The sequence below is a fragment of the Scleropages formosus genome, chromosome 18 (assembly GCF_900964775.1).
Source record: "Scleropages formosus chromosome 18, fSclFor1.1, whole genome shotgun sequence".
NCBI lineage: Eukaryota > Metazoa > Chordata > Actinopteri > Osteoglossiformes > Osteoglossidae > Scleropages > Scleropages formosus.
The window spans coordinates 22069220-22089946 of NC_041823.1; the positions used below are offsets into that span (position 1 = coordinate 22069220).

The 20727-nt window shown below is 41.1% G+C and overlaps 3 protein-coding genes across 8 annotated transcripts; 2 read left to right on the plus strand and 1 right to left on the minus strand.

Moving 5' to 3' along the window:
* The first annotated feature begins 1761 nt into the window (after nt 1-1761).
* On the plus strand, nt 1762-4231 carry LOC108930314 (chemokine-like receptor 1). 2 transcript variants are annotated; one of them, XM_018745509.2, is made up of 2 exons: nt 1762-2227; nt 3069-4231. In XM_018745509.2, exon 2 carries the CDS (start codon nt 3076-3078, stop codon nt 4123-4125), a length of 1050 nt encoding a protein of 349 aa, XP_018601025.2. In that variant the 5' UTR covers nt 1762-2227; nt 3069-3075; the 3' UTR covers nt 4126-4231. The 2 variants fall into 2 exon arrangements, with proteins under 2 accessions (XP_018601025.2, XP_018601026.2); XM_018745510.2 differs by having other exon boundaries at nt 1776-1804.
* Nucleotides 4232-6859: 2628 nt separating this feature from the next.
* On the minus strand, nt 6860-11105 carry lin37 (lin-37 DREAM MuvB core complex component). 2 transcript variants are annotated; one of them, XM_018745511.2, is made up of 10 exons: nt 11046-11105; nt 10116-10172; nt 9943-10018; nt 9777-9827; nt 9304-9333; nt 9131-9216; nt 8792-8952; nt 8480-8611; nt 7688-7761; nt 6860-7368 (listed from the first exon to the last, which is right to left on the minus strand). In XM_018745511.2, exons 2-10 carry the CDS (start codon nt 10147-10149, stop codon nt 7290-7292), a joined length of 723 nt encoding a protein of 240 aa, XP_018601027.1. In that variant the 5' UTR covers nt 10150-10172; nt 11046-11105; the 3' UTR covers nt 6860-7289. The 2 variants fall into 2 exon arrangements, with proteins under 2 accessions (XP_018601027.1, XP_018601028.1); XM_018745512.2 differs by lacking the exon at nt 11046-11105 and adding an exon at nt 10845-11036.
* Nucleotides 11106-11439: 334 nt separating this feature from the next.
* proser3 (proline and serine rich 3) lies at nt 11440-20721 on the plus strand. 4 transcript variants are annotated; one of them, XM_018745534.2, is made up of 14 exons: nt 11440-11779; nt 12623-12663; nt 12779-12887; nt 13702-14015; nt 14157-14281; nt 15065-15174; nt 15745-15827; nt 16011-16141; nt 16886-17070; nt 17395-17876; nt 18203-18413; nt 18515-18695; nt 19977-20058; nt 20299-20721. In XM_018745534.2, the coding sequence occupies exons 2-14, from the start codon at nt 12653-12655 to the stop codon at nt 20333-20335; spliced, it is 2061 nt and encodes a 686-aa protein (XP_018601050.2). In that variant the 5' UTR covers nt 11440-11779; nt 12623-12652; the 3' UTR covers nt 20336-20721. The 4 variants fall into 4 exon arrangements, with proteins under 4 accessions (XP_018601050.2, XP_018601048.2, XP_018601049.2 ...); XM_018745532.2 differs by having other exon boundaries at nt 12627-12663; XM_018745533.2 differs by having other exon boundaries at nt 11440-11661.
* Nucleotides 20722-20727: the final 6 nt, after the last annotated feature.

Below are 20727 nucleotides of genomic sequence, written 5' to 3' on the forward strand. Positions count from 1 at the left end.
CAATTTGGATTATAGTCTGGGATCTAACCATCCAATTGAAAACAATTCAGCGTTCGATGTTAGATGGTATAATAATACAGCATTGACTAAGTTGCTGATAGAACACGTTTGTGGACTCATCTTTGTTAATGTAAAATAATGATGGCTAAAAAAGGAGCAGTGACTCCCACTGGCGTGTTCACAGCCCAAACACATGCACAGAAGAAGGAAACTCTGAGACGCATCTGCACCCTCCTTTACCAAGAAAACCACACAATTCCTCGCTATGAGTAAAATTCAGCTTGACAGCACTTACCTTACCCTGACCACCCCACTGGTAAACATCTGTGTGACACAAACAGTACATGTACATGTAGCTGTAACATATATGATATTAGTGATCTGAGTATAAGTAGCTTTCTAACTAAAAGGAGCGGCACTGTGGATAGCATTAGCCGTAAGTTTGGATGTGGGTTTGAATTTGGCTCAGCCTGTGTGGAGTTGGCATGTTCTCCCTGGGTCTCCTCCACATGCTCCTGTCTCCTCCCAGAGTGCAAAGACATGTGTTTCAAGAGAGCTCCCACACACACACACTTGTCATCTGAACTGCTTGTCCCACATGGGGTCACGGGGAGCCAGAGCCTAACCCAGCAACACAGGGTGCAAGGCTGGAGGGGGAGGGGACACACCCAGGACAGGACATCAGTCCATCACAAGGCACCCCAAGGAAGACTCAAACCCCAGACCCGCCAGAGAGCAGGACCTGGTCAAATCCACTGCACCACCACACCCCCCTACATGGTAACCCATGTTTTCACAATAGACTCAACACCACGTGACCCTGAATGAGGACAAAAAGTTATTGATAACTCACAAAAAGAATCATAAAGAAAACATCCACATACTGGAAGCAGTTACCTCGTAATACAACAGACTCTGCGCAACTACTTGTCCAGGCCATAGTGACATCCCATCTGGACTATTGCAGCTCTGTCCTGTCTGGCCTCCCGGCTACTGCCATCAAATCTCTGCAGCTGATACAGAATGCTGCTGCACAAGTTGTGTTTGACCTGCCGAAGCATTCCCACGTATCTTTCCTCCTCATCTCTTTGCATTGACTTCCCATAGCTGCCTGGATCAAATTCCAGACCATGGTTATGGCCTACAAATGCATCAATGGAACTGCTCCCAGCTATCTACCGGACTCGATCATTCGCTACACCCCAACGAGACTGCTACGCTCTTCCACATCTGTCCGCTTGTTGGTCCCACACACAAAAGGTAAGAATGGAGACTCCCGATTCTGGCTCCGTTGCGGTGGAACGACCTCCCCCTCTCACTCAGAACTGCTGAATCTCTGTCCACATTTAAAAACGGTCTTAAAACTCTTCTCTTCCGGACTCACTTCGCCCACAACCCAAGTACATGTAAGGCGTAAATGTTCATGCACTATAATTTTAAGATCAAAGTTCACATGACTGTCACTGCGTGTAACTGCGGCGATGAATTCATTGTGGGACGAGTCGTTATGCATCATGGACGGATCTTAGGGGCAGAAATTCCATCAGGGCGACACTCGCAGCTCACACTTGAGGATGGAGTGAGTGTTTTCCTCACTTCTCATCAGATCGGTCCTTTCCGATTCTTCGACCTCCGTCACTCACTCACACACACACACACACACACACACACACACACACACACACAGGCACGCACGCACGCACGCACACGGGGGGGAGGTGGGGACAGTCTCTGAATATGAATATGCGCACTAGGGTCATAGGCATACTGGACAGGTGGGTCCAGGCCAGGAAGACGTAGCAGGGTAAGTGTGCAGTAAACGCGGTAAGTTCGCTCCCTCCATATACTGTCCCACACACTGTCTGGCGGCTGTAAGTAGTGGAAGTAAAGTGATCCAGGAAGTAATAACACAAGATGAGCCACGACTCACGACGTTCGTTCGCAGAGAAAAGGCGCGTTTTATTATAGCGAAACAACAAGGTGCGGCGGCGGCGGGGCGACGAGCCGTTTTCAAATCACTGAGCTCCTCTCTCCAGCAGCGCTCGCAACTTTTTCATGGAATAGCGGGATCTGTCTTGAGTCCAAACAAGCCTTCGAGCGCAGAAATTATAGAAGCGGAAGTGTGGAAGTTCGTATTTAAACGCGCGTTTTCCGACGCGCAAATTGAGCGCGCGCGCGCGCGCACCTTCGGGCAACATCTCGAGACCGATCGTTGTTGCGAAGCCAGGTAATATGACCTAAATTTAGGCTAAAATAGAATTACAACTAGGTCCAAAGCTACATCATTAATTCGTTTATCATGAGGAATGGGATTTAAAACTACTTTAACAATAATAATAATTTCTTCTTCTTCTTATTATTATTATTATTGCTTTTGTTGTTGCTATTATTATTACTATTATTATTAATTTACAAAAATAATAATTTTACCATTATTTCCCCATTTATACAACTGGGAAATTGAACTACCCACCTGTATAAATGCGGAAATAACTGCAAAATTAATACCGTAACATTTTGCACTTTTGCCATAAGCAGTGTACAGTATCAGTGTAAGTTACCTTGGTCATTAAGGTGTGTGGGCTGGTAACACTACATAGAGTTCATTGGAAGTCGCTTTGGAGAAAAGTGTCTGCTAAATAAATAAATGTAAATACTAAGCACTAACCTACACACATCTGCGCTGTATTCGCAGAACATGGAAGGTGTATTCAGCAAGAAAATATTTTAGAAAAGAGTATACATACTAGTATATATTGTATTGTCCCTGCAGGATTTTGTGATGTGTATCCATACACTGTCCTTTTTGTGTATTCTGTATTTTGTGTATTGGATCCATATATTCTACATCATTTTCATGTGATATGGACTCCTTTTTTTGACTGGGCAGCAATGAACTCTACTTTTACATTACTACTTTTTTCTTAAGTTTTCACAATTGATTCTTCTCCAAAATGCCTTTATGTTAGAAATCAAGCTCTCACGGTCAAGTTTTTGAATTTGGTGTTCTGAAGGCTTCGGTTAAGGTGTTGATGGTTTCCTTTCTTTTTCTTTTTTTTTTTTCGAAGAGACACCATGAACAGCTCAATGAATGTCACAGTGGCTTCCGGTAATGAAAAGAACCCGTGCTCAGGAAGTTTGCATGATGTGGCACTTGCCATATACTTCGTGGCATTCCTCCTGGGACCTTTCGGAAATGGGATGGTTATCTACGTGACGGGGTTTAAGATGAAGAGGACTGTTAACGTGATCTGGTTTCTAAATCTTGCCGTGGCTGACTTCCTCTTCACTGCCTTCTTGTTTTTCACCATTTTCTACATGATCAGAGGCTGTCACTGGCCCTTTGGTGACTTCATGTGCAAGCTCAACATTCTGGTGGCGGTGCTGAATATGTTTGCTAGCATCTTCCTCTTAGTGGCCATCAGTATTGACCGATGCCTGTTGATGTGGATGGTGGTGTGGGCACAAAACAAGCGTACCACACGCAAGGCTGTAGTCATCTGTGTGGTCATCTGGTTGGCTGCTCTGGGGTGCAGCATTCCCTATAGCGTTTCCAGAGAAGCCTTTCGGTATAGGAACATAACCGTGTGCGGTGCTCCTCGCATCTCTCAAACTATGCACCGAGATCTTGTTATTTTTCGAAGTGTTGTGGGTTTCCTCATCCCTTTCCTGATCATCCTGGGATCCTACACAGCCATCGGCAAGAGAATTTTATCTCTCAAGGGAAAGAAGACCTTCAGACCCTTTAGAATCATCCTGGCAGTGATCCTGGCGTTCTTCCTCTGCTGGCTGCCATTTCATATTTTCCAGTATTTGGAACTACTCTGTATGACCAGCAGCCCGACGCTTTGTCATGCTTCGCGTATCGGAGGATCCCTCTCCACCAGTCTGGCCTTCCTCAACAGTTGCCTGAATCCTATCCTGTACGTCTTTATGTGCGAGGACTTCCAGCAGAAATTCCGTCAGTCGATTCTCTCAGTCCTGGAAAACGCCTTTACAGAAGACCAGCTTGTCTGTGCGGGGAGGCCCAGCCATGAAAAACCGCTGGACTCAGACCAGAGGAAGGAAACCGACCTCTTTCTTATGTCCTCCCGTCAGAACTCCAGCACTGACAACCTAAAGTAATATTTAGTCACAAGGCAGACTTGATATTGTCCTTGGAAAATTTGGATTCATTATGCTTTCAAAACATTCAGTGTTTCCCAGTTCTCACACAAACATATTTCTCCTGCTTTCCTACAAAAATTTTCTAAAAGAAATATTTTGTCCATGTTGCATTTCTCACATTTGGTCAGATATTACTTTTTCAAGATCAATGTGTGCGTTTTCATTTCTTAAAAATTTTCCTCTTTAAATTCCAGAAATGGTGAAATTGACTTTGTCTAGATGTATTACGTATTTGTATATAATATTTTGTCATTTTAAAGTTGAAATTTTAAAAACATGTCTGTTTTATGGCAGCCATTCATAGTTTACAGTAGTGATTTTGTTAGTCTGTTCTGTACATATTGTCATAACATGTAATTTTCTCTCTGTGTGTACGTCTGCATTTGATAAGTATTAAAGCAGTTTTGCATTTATACCATTCTGTGTTTCTTTGTACACAGCTGCTTATGGTTTTACTGCAAAGGAGAGAAAGCCATTTAATCAGTAGAACCAGCAAAACCTCACAAAAAAATGCTTAGGTGTGGTACATCACTGTTTTGCACCAATTTTATGGTTTCTATCAATCTCACTTAATGAATCCCTTGAGAATGTCTGTTCATAAACTGAAGGAAACATTCATAAATATTTACTCCCTTACATTCCTGAGCAAAACAGCAAAGGTTCAAATATTTATATATATACACACACACACACACACACACACACACACACACACACACACACACACACACTTTCTGAACCGCTTGTCCCATATGGGGTCACGGGGAACCGGAGCCTACCCGGCAACTCAGGGCATAGGGCCGGAGGGGGAGGGGACACACCCAGGACGGGACGCCAGTCCGTCGCAAGGCACCCCAAGCGGGACTCGAACCCCAGACCCACTGGAGAGCAGAACCCGGTCCAACCCACTGCGCCCCCCCATCAAATGTTTATAGTACTTTTTAAATGTATTGCAAAAATAACCTAGCAACATTTTAAACATCTGCCGTATAATGTAAGCCTAATTAACCATTTTCCATAAGGTTTACTCCAAAGACAAGGTAGCTCAGAGATGTACAGATTGTTGCTGTCACTTTGTACACTTTTTGCTTTTTGTGACCTTTGAACCATTTGTATGCTTACATCGAAACAATGCCTCAGTAATTGATAATTATTTGCAGTGGCAGATGCTTTGTTTAGAAAAAAAAAAAAAAAGAAATTTTCTTAAAACAACAAATGCATCACTGGGGAAAATACACACACACGCACGCACGCACGCACACTTTCAGAACCGCTTGTCCCATAAGGGGTCGCGGGGAACCGGAGCCTACCCGGTAACACAGGGCGTAAGGCTGGAGGGGGAGGGGACACACAGGACGCCAGTCCATCGCAAGGCACCCCAAGCGGAACTCAAACCCCAGACCCACCAAAGAGCAGGGCTGTGGTCCAACCCACTGCGCCACTGCACCCCCCACTGGGGAAAATAAACTCAATAAAATAAAGGGTTTGCTCACCATCCACACAAAGTATAGACAGCGACAGCTGACTGCAGCAACATTTCTGTCGTAATAATTTTAAAAATTCAATAGCATTACATATTTCAGTTTGCCCCAGAATATCAGCATGTGTTTCTAGCCTTAATTTCAGTTACTAAACTATTTCAACAACTACATATTTGAAGTTACTTATCTTGCTTTTTCACAGTCCATGCTTAAGACCAACATTTGCTTAAGTTTAGAAATTCCAAAACTTTGTCTTTTTTCCTCGTCCTTATCTTGATGAGGCAAACGGATGTCTGATTGCAAAATTAATGTGATGTTTTTCCTCTTACTCCCTTCGCTTCATGATCTCCATATTTAAACAAGAGCAGCCTCGGCAGATGTATTCAGGTAGAGTGTGATGAGGTAAATACTCCATTTACAAAAAAAGTATTTAATTTACTTTTTCCTGTCTTTTTCATTTTTGAGTAAAAAGAAATTTTCAGAAAAGTGAAACAGTATGCTACTGAAGTCCTCCAAGAAGTATCATGACATGTAGAAACATCTGTATAAACTATAAATATTTTATCTAATTAATGATTGATCTAATTAGTGACCATGAAATGGTAAAAAAAACAACCACATTACTGGCAACGACAGTGGTGGTAGAAGCATTATGGTTTGGGGCTGCCTGTCAGCCTCAGGGCCTGGCCAATTCTACAGTGTAACAGGGAGTGCATGAGGAGAATGTGAGGCCAACTGTCAAAAAGCTGAAGCTGAACTGTAAATAGACATTGCAATAAGACAATGACACCAAACCCTCAGGTATATCCACAAAAGATGTGCTAAAAAGATGAAAAGGACAGTCAATGGATGACCATGTCAAAGCCCAGACCAAAGTCCTATAGACCACTGTAGGGACTTCAGGACATCCAAGAAAGCCCTTAAACATCACAAAGTTGAAGGAGTTCTGCAGGCAGGAGTGGGAACATCTCCCACAGTCAACGGAGGGGACTAAGAAAATTACAAGAATTACCTACAAAAAGATGTATCTCGCAAAAGGGGCAACACCAGCTATAGAAACTAAGAAGTAAACAGCAGACAATTGCATTTCAGACATTTTTGTTGAATTAATGATTGTAAAGAATAATTTTCATTATTTGTTAAATTAGATCACATTTATTCATCAATTCCTGAAATGAAGACCAAGTATCCATACATCCAAGTGTGTTGAAAACCACACACCTTTTACTTATTGCAGGGTGTTGGCAATGCATATACAGCTAAAGGACAATTCAGAGTAACCAATTGTTATGAAACAGGTCTTTACACTTCCAGAGGAAATCGGGGGACCTGGAGGAAACACACAAACATGGGAACACGTAAAGTCCACATGGACTAAATCGGACTCAAACCCACAGCTCAGGGGTTTCTGATAGACCAGTTCTTCCAACTGTGGCACCACGGCACCCTAATGAATAATTCAGAAGAGTGAAAAGGAACCCTGTATTTGATGCATCGTTCAGTACAACTGGTCACTTATGATACGATTAGTTTTAACAAAGCACTGGTGCAGAAATAAGGTACCGATGATGACGACAATTGGCTGCCTTGACTTTCACTCCTTCTAGCAGAATTCCCATCAGAGGACAATGGTGTATTCCTCTAGCGTTCATACATCTCCTTCAAGATCTTGATGCTTTCACTGTATCGCAGCTGGTTTTTGTTTGATGCTTCTTTCCATCTAAAACAAAGCAAATTGTTAAGTTTTATGACTGTTGAAAAAGTAAAAAATAAATAATATTACACACAATACAATACTAACCACAGAGAAATTCAGAAATGCTTAGGACACACAACACGTTAAATTCTCAGATATATTTTATGCATTTCACATTGTTTTCATCACCTTTTTTTCCCCCCAAATGGTGACAAACATATTTTCCATTAAATTTGGCACACAATAAAGTCTTAGGTATTTTGCTTTTACTTTATTTTTCACAATGAAGTTAACTTCTAAGATAATTACACAGAGAATTTACACTAATCTGCTGAAAACTTACTTCTGTCTTATTTTTTTCCAGCGATCCATGTGGTTATAAAGCAAGTTTGCTGACAAAGGAACAGATTCAGATGGCTGGAACAAAAACAAAGAGTCAAACATATCTCCGCAAAATAAATACATTAAAAAAAGTCTACCTTGGAAGCAAAAAAGATGACTTGTTTATAGTTTTTATGATCAGAAGGACTGGCCTTCTGTACGAATACTCTAGTTCTCTTGACATGTTGACATATTTAGTTTTAATTATATATTTTCACTTCTCATGAAAAACTAACCTAGCATGTAAATAAACTATTTTGGTACAAATATTTGGAATTCATGTAGGAAGCAACACTCTGTAGTTTCAGACAAATACATTAAATGCAACCAAACGCTGAAAGACTTCCACCTCTCCACTACAAGATTGGCTTTTCTTTTCATTTTTAGTTAGAAAGAATTTGACTAGAAAAGGTAAGGGGGGGAGAAAAAAAAAAAAAAAAAAAAAAAGAAACGCATCAGACAAGTTTTTCTTTTACAGCCACAGACAGTGAGTCAGCACAGTGTGAAGTCATGATATGCAGTACTGATACAATCGGTGGTCGGAGTGCAAAGAAAACTTCCATACAGCGTTTTATTTTGCATTTCAAGGAAGCAAGCTAGTTTAAAAAAAAAATAAATAAAAAATCTCCCTTCCGGAGTTGTGTAAAATATGTGCTGCGGAATGAACCTCACACCACACCTTGTTTATATCAAGAGTACTACTTGACGCCATAAACTCTGCAAACTGTCTGGCTCTGTAGTTACTTCTGTTTACCTTGGTGACAGTGGGCTTTTCTGTGACAGGAATACGCAGATTGACAGGCTCCCCTGAAGGGCTGACAGGGCAAGGCAGAGGTTGGGGCAGACGATACACATTCTGCCCCTTTCCATTCAGCATATCTGCAGCCTAAGACACAAAAAAAAAAAAAAAAAAAAAAAAAAACTTATAAAACATAAGGACATCTTATGACTGGACACTGACTGTATAGTATTACTCAATCGGTTTTCATAAGATCACATACGAAGAGGCAAACTTCATGCTCCACTCCCACTTCCATATTTTTTCATTTGCCAGGAATAAGCTTACCTCTTCCTCACCCATGTTGTGAGAGGGAGTGGGAGAGGCTGCACGTTCTCTTACTGAAGGGTTGTTCCTCATCCAGGCCCGACAGATGGGATAAAGGGGTGTGCTGGTGTTGAACTGGGCCAAGTCCACACTGCGGTCGAAAAGTTTGATGATATAGGCATCTAAGTGAGTCAGAAAAGAGAAAGCAAGAGAGAAGTTAAAAGTTTACTGGAGCAAATGCACACTGGAGAGATGAGAGACAGGAAAAGAGATAAGGGCACAATAAAATAAAGCACATAAAATAAGACTCAAGTTTTCTTGTTCACATCCTAAACAGGTTTTACTCCAGAAGACACTTACTTTGTTTATGCTGATTGCTTTCTGACAGTCCATCATCCATTTCCTTACGTTTCTTCCGCCGATGTTGTGGGAATCGTGAGGAAGGTCTATGATTTCAACCACAACAGCAATCACATGAAACTCAGAAATGTTCACTGTCAAGTCATCAGAATAGAAATTACATAGAAGCTCACCGCTTTCCAGCAGATGATGGAGATAAATCCCTGCAAAGGAGACTTAAATCAGTATTGGCAGAAACATTTAGACATTTTACAGTACTGGAAACTTTCAGGCCTCTTAAATAAATATCATGGAGCTTATATAGTAATATTTTCAGACAACTTGTGGATCAACTTTGTTTTTTCCACACCTCATAAAATGCTTAGCAATTTGTTGAAAAACAAAAGACCAGTTTGAACACACAATGTTTAGTGAATCTATCCTCTCTTTACGATCCAACATATTTAGTGCTAACAAATGTTAACTGAGACTGAAGTATTTCAGCAGATTGCGCTGTATACTAGTCACACCAAGCACAATCAGGCAAGAAAGAATGAATTTTAAAAAATCTGAATTAAGAAGTGGCACAAAATATTTCAAATTTTGACTGGAATTATCATGTAAAGGAAAGGAAACAATAAATAGGTTTATTAGCAGGTTTCCATACTTGCTCAAAGAGTCAGTTGCCATCTTTCCTGAATCATCTTCATTCTGTTCTCTACAAAATAATGGAAGAAAGCGTAACAAGGTTAATAAACAATTGTATGGTTCACAGTATATGGCATAAATTAACTTAAAGTCAAGCAACTGGTCACAGTCAGGATGAAACTGACCTCTCACTGTCACTCTTCTCAACAAGACCCTGGAGAACCGCGTCCAGACGACCACGGGCACTAGCCATCTCTGCGTCTGCCGAGCAGGACATCCAGAGTAAGACTAATTCCACGGTGTCCGAACAAAGCATTGCGCTTCCTGCTCGACGCACAGATACAGACGCAGCTCTTACCTGTTTTTTCCGTCTTGATCTTCATGTGCAGCATTGTCGATGTGAGTCGCTCCGGATCTTTCAAAAAAAAACAAAAAAAAAACATCTAAGTCACAAACCTCACAAATACAAGGCAGCGCAGCTGGGAAGAACACACATTTTACACAGGAAAGAAAGAGAGAGCACATTTTTACAACTAAAAAAAAAAAGTATTTACATAAGGTGAGAATCAGAAACATAATCAGATCAGCTGGCTCATTAAGGTATTACTGGGAAGTTTCCTCAACGGTTCTTAACAATGCAGCAAGCTATGAAGCCGTATTTAACAATAACAATCTTTTGAAATCACACACCAAATTAAACTTTTTAACTAGATTAATTAATTATTGAGTTTAATTTGCATAACTACAAAACTTCATAAAAACTCAAGTGAATTGTTGGAAAAAATAACTCGATTAACAAATCAGTAACAGTTTTGCCCTTAGAGAAATAAATAAGAACTGGTGTGTCCTGGCAGATAGATCAGGTTCAACTATATTTACCCATGATTTTACACAGCTGGGTAATGACTGGTACCACCTAGGGAAGGAAGGTACCTCGAACTCTGCTACAGCAGGAGGCGGGATTCGAACCCAAGTCCTTCGTGTGCAAGGCGCTCTGACTAACCCTACGCGTTCTACTGCTCCAAAGTCGGTATAAAGAAATTTCGGTTGTGTCGATTCCCGCCATGTATAAAAAGAAGCCGGTTACCTGTCTGACACACTTCCACCTAACAGTACACGTATGTCTTCAGTCGAAAAATCTATGTCGGCAATCTCAATGAAAACGCAGTAACCACATTGCGTGAGACATTAATGAATAGTCTATTTCATGTACAAACTACATGGGAAGTAAACTAATGCAAATGTATTTAGAAGGAGAAAACCAGTTTGTTGACACAGATAAACGTACCCAACTATCTCCTGCAGTAGACTTTCCTCTTCCGCGCGCAACCGCATTCCTTTTCACCTATTGGTGGAACTAGAGGCGTATCTCTCATTTCTATTGGAAGAATTTGCTTTCACTCATGACGTCTTCCCACCGATTGGCCTGCGCCCCAGTTTTCGCTCATTGGTGAGCTCACGGGAATCTCTTACTGCCATCGGCGCACTGCACCTTCGTCACTGCTTTTTTTCCCATTCCAATTGGCTCATGATTCCCTCTTCATACATTGGTGTAGCCAAAGAATCTTTTATTTCCATTGGCGCATTCTGTTTTGGCTCGCAATTTCATAACTTTAATTGGCCTGCTTTCCTCGCGCAAAAAAACTCGAGTTGAAACTACATTTCCCATGATGCTATGGATCTCGTGTACAGAATTAATTTTGATAATAATATTGCATTGCCATTTTATTTATTGACTGATTAGTGCTGCGGTTTCAATAGCTGGTGCCGATGAATAAAGTTCAGATCGATTTCCACGTATTGTTGTTACGGGTTTAAACTGGTTTCCGCCTAGTTGCCGGGACACGACACAAACCGAAAGGCGCGTTGTTCGGTTGCAGGATGGAGCTGAGAAGAAGATGGAGGTGATGTTAGGTTACGGCAGTACTGAGGTGTCACAGTGATACAGTGACGGCTCGCATGCGTCTTTGGCTTCACAAATAATGAGCCAACGTAGCGTGTTTCAAACTTTCAAAGACAGCGGTGCGTTTCTTGTGTTTTAAAGTTTGTGTGCCTCCGGCCGTGTTGCTCTGTCTGACGAGACCGTACCGGGTTTTCGTGGAAGAAGGTCTCAGAGCAACACAGCAGAGATGCGGCGCTCCTCTTCTCAGTTCTCTTTCGGAGATATTTGCAGTGCCAGTGGTTTCCAATTAGTAAAGCTCTTTTATAAGTTTTTTTTTTTTTTTAATTTAGGAGCTAGATACTAGTCTAGGGATTGCGGCTCAGAGAGAGAGACGTACTCTCCAGTAATTTGTGTGTGTGTTTTGCTGTGGGAGGAAACGAGCTCAGTTACGCAGCAATAACTGGCCTCTGCCTCTTCTTCGGCCTCCGGAGAGACACCGATTTTCCTGCAAACTTTTTTTTTTTTTTTTTTTACATTTCTTTGTACTGAACTGATTGTGTGGAACACACACACACACACACACAGCACCGCCTCTCTTGTGCACGGGTCCAACGCTATTCGTGCAGCTTTTTTTTTGACAGTGTGTCTCATTGGGCAAATCAAATGTGTCAGCTGACTAAGTTGTAGACTTAGGTGTTCTTTTACATTCAATTCGCTCACACTTTTCTCTAAAGCAACTTACGGTGTGTTAAGGTTAGGAATATTTACCCATGATTTATACATCTGGGTAATTTCACTCAGTCAACGGTACTACCAGGGGGGCCCTGGGGGATCGAATCTGGAACCTTCGGGTCCAGAGGTGGTAGCTCTAACTCTACCAGCTCTGACAATATTTTTACATTGTCTGTCTGTCTGTTTGTCCATCTGTCTCTCTCATTCTCCATCTAACTCATTCATTCATTACCTTCTTGTGTGTCTTTCAGCCAGCCAGGTTAGTGACTGCAGAGAGGATCATGAAGTCCAGGTGAGAGTCTTTCCCCCTCCGTTCCTCCGCGCTGCTTTCACTTTCACTCCATTCCCAAATGCTGAGTGTATGCGTTGTGCTCGCACCATCCTTTAGCACTTTTTTCTCTTCCCAGCTGTGCTGTTTTTACCAGAAAAAACCCTTTTCCCCGAAACCCACCATTACCCAGAAGTCACTACAGACCCTCCCTCACACAGAAGCTTACAAAGCAGCAGAAGAAAACGGTGAGAGAAGGGAAAAGCACTCTTTTTGGTAGTAGTCCTGCTCTAGTTTGAAGTTTCTTGAAGCTTTCCCCACTTACATGGAATGGATTTGATGTTTTTTTTTTCATATTACATTTATTCATTTAGCTGATGCTTTTCTCCAAAGCAACTTACAATGTTAAGGTTACAATTATTTACCCATTTATAGAGCTGGGTAATTTTTACTGGAGCAATTCAGGGTAAGTACCTTGCTCAAGGGTACTGCAGCCAGAGGTGAGGCTCAAACCTGCAACCTTTGGGTCCAAAGGCAGTAGCGCTACCAGCTGTCCCCTACTTTTTGACAATTTACAGGTATCCCTTGATTTATGAATCTAATCGATTCCAAAAAAACATTGCAAGAGCAACCGCAAGCCCGTTTCTCATTACTTTCAATGGGGGGGGGTAGTACGTTCACAGGCTATCCAAAAACTGAACAGCAATTTCCCCAGTTTATGTGGAATTACGGCCCACCTTGACCGTACTGTAGAAATTGTCACTGCAGGCACAGAGCATGCAAATATTCTGCAAGTAATGCAGAACAGATGGAACAACACTGGGGTTAGTGGTTCCCCATAATTTTTGGACAGTTTTCCAATTAATTTCATTATACAGTTCTTTCGAAAAATAGAAAATTGGATATCAAAAGCCAAGAGCCATCGTACCGAAATTCTTGATTTAAAAAAACGTCCGTAAACCGAGGGAGTCCTTGTTATCTTAGTTATTCTCCAACTCTGCTTTTCCACGGTATTTTATTTTTGCTTCTCATGCCTCTTCCTTTTCTGTCTGTTCCTTTTAGACCGTAAGTTCTGCACGTCTGTCCCAACCAGCCAATGCTCAACCAGCCAGTGCTCCACCAGCCCCAGCAGATTTAGCGACGAGTGCAGACCAGCATTCCCTTGCACTTTCTAATGGTTTACCGCTCTGTGCACCTTCTAAAGACTCAGATCCCAACTTCTGTGAGTCATGGCCATCCACTGACCTTGATTCCCCCCCAGCTAATGGCACTGCTTCCCCTGGAACAGAGGTACAGGGCACGGTTGAATCCTCAGAATCTCAGGCGTTTTCTGCAGCTCGAGCTCCTGTAGATCAAGAGGATTCAGTGTTGGCAAAGTATGTATTTATTTTAATCTTTGAAGAATCATTTTGTTTGTGGATTCTTTTTCCATGATTATAGCTCCTGTAGTGGTGAAATTACACAACTTTTAATGTCAAAAACTGAATGGTGAAAATGCTCTGTGGACTCATTTCCAGGTACATTGAACGATTTCGTCATGGGAGCCCCAAGAGTAGAATGGAGAGACGGCTCTTGAATACTCTAAACGAGGGGAGCTCTTTCTGGTGGAAGTCTGCTTGTCCAGCACACCCTTTGGACCTAGGTACTCTAATTTTCAGTTTTCAGATATGATTAGTGTTTTTACGTCTCATTTTAGACCTCCTATCTGCAGCCAGTTTCTTAAAAGCATTGTAGAATTTGTTGACTTCATGTAGGAACTGTGATCGTAGTAATTCAGTGTTTACAGACAATTTAATTGAAGCTCACTAGTAAGTGTTTTTCTGCGTTATAAATGTTTCCCCAGATTCTTATGTCTGAATCACTTTGATCTGCTCTGTCATAAAAATATTAAAGAAAATTTTAAAGGTATTTTATATTGCTACAAGATAGGTTTGATAAATGACTCTCTTAACTCCAGGTAGGAAGCTACATTGCTGGCGTATGCTGCATGTGTCACTCATCTTTTGTGCATATTTAAATTTTATTATATTGACTTCTTTTCTTCTGAAAATCCTATGTAGCAGGAATATGTCCTGCAGCCCATCATTTAAAGAACTTAATTATTTAACTTATTTCATTAGACTTCCTGTCACTTCCAGTTTTCATATCTATACATGTAAATGAAGTTATAAGCTGTCATGCCATGATTGGGTGTACTGAGACTATTTGTCACTTTTTGTGACAATTGCAAGTGACTTTGTCCTTCAAGAAATTCCTGTACATATAAGGGGAAACACAGTTCAGTTTATCCCAAAAGTAATTAAGGATGCTGGCCGAGGAAGCTAATTCAATCTTGGTGAAAACCTTTATTCGAAACGCAACATGATTTTACGCAGGATCTTGTACCGTTGTGATCTAATGGACATACATCCCTCTCCATGTTCAGGTGATTCCTCCATCCGTAAAGATGATCACATAGTGACCACCTTAAGTCCAGTGGGGCAGTCTGGCCAAAACTCTCCAGACTCCTCCAACAGTGCCCTTTATGACCTTACGGTAGATAAGTATTCTAGAAGTACTTTCCTTCTTTTGCATTCATGTTGTATCAAAAGATTTTTTTTTTTTTTTTAAATTGGCTTAATTACCACTCATTGTTTATAGCTCCATACATTTAATGTATTTCCATGTCAAGTATTTTTATATAGTACATTTTATTTTTTCCAGTATCAGAACCCTTCTGAAGAAGAACATATAATCACACCCTGCAGTGCTTGGCTTTTGTTTTTATGTAGTTTGTGTAGTTCTTTCAAATTGAGCAGGAAACAAATATTTAAGTTGCTTTAATCCAAAATTTTGTGCAGTGAATTTTAGTATATTAGTTTCAGGACAACAGTAATTTTAGCTGCAATTTGAGCTTAGTAACTAGGATTGTACTGTAGCTCTAAATTTCTCTAAGACCAGGATTAATGTCATGGTTTGGTATAGTAAGGCTTTTAAATAAAATTATCATCAGCACAAGCCTCAGCATCACCAGTGTTGTTCTTGTTGCGGATATTCGTCGAACATTAGACAAGCGTAATTTTCAGAGCTGCCCTAACAGCTTCACCCTTTGTTTGTTGACCCCAGGATCTCTCAGACTCACACTGTGACACTGCAGATCAGGAAGTCTTGCAACTGCAGGAGAGGGCAAGCAGGCTTCTGCAGAGGAGGTACTAAAGACTCTTTCAGGATATAGGTCACTGATTTTGAAAATCCTATGCAGCAGGAATATGTCCTGCAGTCAATCATTTAAATAAATGGTAGGACCCTCTGTTGGCTCATTGCACTATGCCAGTATTGTGTCAATTAATGGAAAATGTATCATTAATGGAGTAACTTCCTTTTCCTTTCAGTGAGCATTCTATAAGTAGCAGTTCTCTCCCTGTCAGCTCTGAAGGCCTGAGCTCCAAGATCTCTTCCCCTGCCAGTGCAGAAGAGCCTGTGCGACGGCCAACAGTGGCCAGCTTCATGGACCTGACCACTAGTAAATCGCTTGATTCTAAGACATCTTATACAACTTCCTACTTTTTTAAGATTTTTTTTATTAACTTTTTAAAATTTTATTCATAGAACTGGTTCACGGAAACAGTATACAGAGAAATTACAAAAAATATAAAGCTCTGTAATACAACACGGGGACAAAGTGTTATAGTATTAGCAAGGGTGGTCATATAGTACTATCTAAGAAGTTCTGAAAAGGTAACTACATCTTCCATTTCAATTATTATGCAGTTCAAATGTTAACTTTTCTAGCTGAGCCCCATATTTGTGAAGGAACCTTCTCGTATAGACCAGTGTAATAAAATACATTTCATTGCTAGAATAAACATCCTACATTTATAACTTAATCAAAAGCATAATTTTAGTTGTGGATTAGCAGGAATAGAGTGAGTTGCTACATTTTCAAGGTGTACACCCCAATACAGGGTCTGACCTGCCTACAGTGGATTGGTACAACAGTTCAGCCATTTGGAGGATGGTTCGTTTGACTTTTGTTTTCAGTGTTAAATGAGAAAATAATGTGTGCAGACTGTCTAGTCTGGATCTAGTATCTAATATACACAAGTCAAAAAAGTACTTTGGCTGCACACTTAAAACTACACCGTGATGTTCTCACATGTGATTTCCTTTGTGATTCTTGTGTTTTAATTGTATTACCATTTTGCTGTTTTACACAGCAAGCATTGCGGTGATATTAACGATGGAGAACATTGTATGCCTGGTGCAGATACGAAGAGTCCAGCAGTCCCAGCACCAGGCCCACCATACAAGTCCTCCCTGAAGGAGCTCTCAGCTTCCCGCACACGGCCAGAAGATGACATCCTGTTTCAGTGGCGATTGCGGAGGAAGATGGAACAGGCCAGGCACTGGCCCCCGATACACAAGCAGGATCCAGCCCCTCACCATCCACAAGTGAGTAGACATTTGGTCCTGTTTTGAAATCGCATGGTGGCACTCTCCACAGCTACTGGACTGTATCCAGATGCTGATTATGTGCATTTCTCAGTGGGTGCTCATTGCAGTACATAGTTCTGTTAAGCTTTAGCCATTTCTAATTTTTGTTTATCTAGTTAGGCAGCATTGTAGAATGTACTTGTACTTGTCTCAAGACTGGTTTCTCAGCACCCGGTCATGCACCATTTACGGAAAATGGGCCACTCTGATTGCTGGTTAAAAATTGGAAGCAAGTCTACATTATGTGTTTCTTTCTTTATCTTTGCTTTTCTCATACTTCAGGGAGAATATGGCCTCTCTTCGTCAGATCCTGTACAGACCCCTCACGTTACCCTTGTCTCTGGAGAGCCCGCTCTACTTCAAGGAAACCCAACTTGTACAGCTGCTCCCTCACTCCCCATTTCCAGCCACACTGTCTCAAGGCTCCCCCAGGTCACCACAGTCCCACCGCACATGCATCTTCTTTGTGACGTGCTACCTTGTCCCATTTGGCAGTCGCAGGTACCTGTTCAAAGAAAGAGTCCCAGAAAACCTGCTCAGAATCCACATCAAAACCAAGAGGATTCCAGCGACACCAGCGCTGAGGTGGAACCCAGCAAGGACGAGTCCTCTCCATTCCCTATGTCAACTGCCTCCACTGAGGAGGAGTGGCTAAGTCACAGTAAAAAATCCGTGCAAGACAGGAAGGAGGTTTCGCAAGAAGTGGACCTTGAGAAAAAACAAAAACACACAGTTTCATCCAACAGCAAGAAAAAATTGTGCCGGTGCGAAGCTTCTTCACTCTTAAATCTTATCCACTACAGTGATACGTTGGTCACTCATTACTTTTAATTGCACTTTTAAGTGATTCTTTGTTGTATAGTTTTTTTAATAATTTCAGAATTAAGAATGACATATGGTATTTTTATGCTTAGATTATTCTATGAGGATTAATTCTTTCTCTACACGTGACCTTTTGAACATTTGTTTCAATCTGTATTAATTCAGTGATATCTAAGTGTGCTTTATGACATTGTGTACCATGCTTTTGATACGTTCCAGACAAATTGGAAACAAAATGTATAAAATTGTCTTCTGCACACGTTGGCAGAGATGGGGATCGATCAGAAGTTCACAAAAGACAACCTCAGATTGGTAAGAGGCTCAGCAGGGACCACAAAAGGGAAGAGATGCTCCCATCACGGCCTCAGGAATCCAGATCCCAAGAACGAAGATCAGACAGGAGTCCGAAATCAAGAAGTGCGGTGCGTACAGGAGACCAGGCACCGCCACCCTCTCCAATACACAGTGCACTGGGACAAGTAAGCAAATTTTAGTTTCCCCTTGCTTTTGTAGTGACCTTCCTGTTTAAATGTCCACTGTATTAAACAAATAAAATATCTCTGACTGCTGTTACTGGAAGGTTGTATCAGAGGTACTGTTCCCCATCGCGGACTCACCGCCTCATCCTGTGACTCCTGGCTCGTCAGGCTCCCTGAGGAGTCCCAGCAGCACTCCCCCTGCACCCCCACAATCCCCTGCTCCTATGCCAAGCATAACTGAACACCCTGAAGTTGTAAGTCAGCTGTTGCAGGAGGCTGAAGGTAAGTGAGCCGTGTGTATGTGACTTGTGAGACTTGTCAAGTCTTTTTTAAAACTTTAGAATGATCCAGTTAAACACATCTTAGTTTTGGCTTCAGTCTGTACACACTAATTATGACATAGTAACTTGTCCTTAAACATGGAGTTACTGTGCTTTATGTAAGTGAGTATTTAGGAATAATGCGTCTAACGGGAGGGGGGGTGCAGTGGCGCAGTGGGTTGGACCGGGTCCTGCTCTCCGGTGGGTCTGGGGTTCGAGTCCCGCTTGGGGTGCCTTGCGATGGACTGGCATCCTGTCCTGGGTGTGTCCCTTCCAGCCTTATGCCCTGAGTTGCTGGGTTAGGCTCTGGTTCCCCACGACCCTGTATGGGACAAGCAGTTCAGAAAGTGTGTCTCTCTCTCTCTCTCTCTCTCTCTCTCTAATGGGTATACAGATTGTAATTGTATTTAGTAAGCATTGTTGGCTTCTTGACTTCATGAGCAGAAGGTAGTGTAGTGGTTAGAGCTGCTGCCTTCGGATGCAGAAGTTGCAGGTTTGAATCTCACCTCCAGCTGTAGTACCCTTGAATAAGGTGTTGACCCTAAACTGCTCCAGTAAAATTACCTAGCTGTATAAATGGGTAAATAATTGTAAGTCGCTTTGGAGAAAATGAGCTGATTGAATAAATGTAATGTCTTGGGGTTACTTGGACCAAGAATATTCAGTTGCTATGGCTTATGATTGAAATACTCGTGTAATGTAATTTTCTAAGCCAGTTTTATGATGTTTCTTTTTATTTTCAAGAAAACAAATGTTGGCAAAATGTTTTCCATGCATCACAAAGTGTAATTTTCTGTCTTATGTTTATTTGAACAAGTTTATCAGAAGTCCTACAAATTCAGTGTTCTGAATTGCCTCTATCTAGTGTGTTTTTATTTTTTTAATACTGCAGATTTTGTGCTATGTACAATTATTAGTGTCTTACAGGGTATATGTAGGTAGTAATCATTAGTGAAAAGTAACTGACATTACTATATCCTTTTTATAAATCAAAAACAACTTACCTGCAGTTTTTCAGAAACCTGAGAACATAAAGCATGTAATTTTTTTTTCCTTTTCTGACAAAACCGCCCACTTCCTTTTTTGCTGAATCTTTTATCCCTGTCAGTTCTGTAGTTTAAAGGATTATGGATTATTTGTGTCTAAGTGGCATTAGTATTACTTTCCTGAACTACATATTTGACCAGTTCTGCATGAAAACGGCTCTATTGATTCCCCCCCCGCCCCAATCTGTTTTTCACAGATTCAGATGGTCTTGAATTTGAGGATGATCCTTTGCTTCAAGTCCTAAGGCAGCAGAGGGAGTGGGTTAAAGAACAGATCAGGTGAGGCTGACGGGACAACAAGACGACTAAATTGGTGAAAAAGGATTGCATTCATAAATGGGGGGGGGGCATTAGTGCTATAACTTCACAGAATTTCAAAGTTAACTAGAAAAGAACTACAACTGAAGACTTTGATTGCAGAGTCTTAAACTTATTTAAAACTATTACTATGTATTTCAGGAACACCACTGAAATAATTGTAGAATGTGTTTTAAACAGTGATTATTCTTTTTGTTTCAGTGAAGCAGATGCATTGCTAAATGATATTCAAAACTGACCCATGCATAACGGTTGGAAAGCAGCACACCAGAAATCAATAGCATTTATTTTTATACATAAATACATTTTTAAATCCATACTTAGCTACAGTGCGTGGCTTAAAAAAATATACAACTCTGCACAGTTCAAGTGACCATATGGAAACAAAAAAATGTGGGGAGGGGGGAACATGTACATGGACAGATATTGGAAACTTAAATTTATGGTAATGTAATATAAAGAAATAACTTTATAAAATGTCTATTTACAATTTAAAAATATATTTTGCAAAATGTTCCAATAAATTTGTTTTATGGTTGTATGAAGCATGTGTGGTTTGTTAGATGGGAGGTTGGAATATCTTTATGCAGAATTTGTGTTTGTGTGCAAATCGGTAACATGGATCATCAA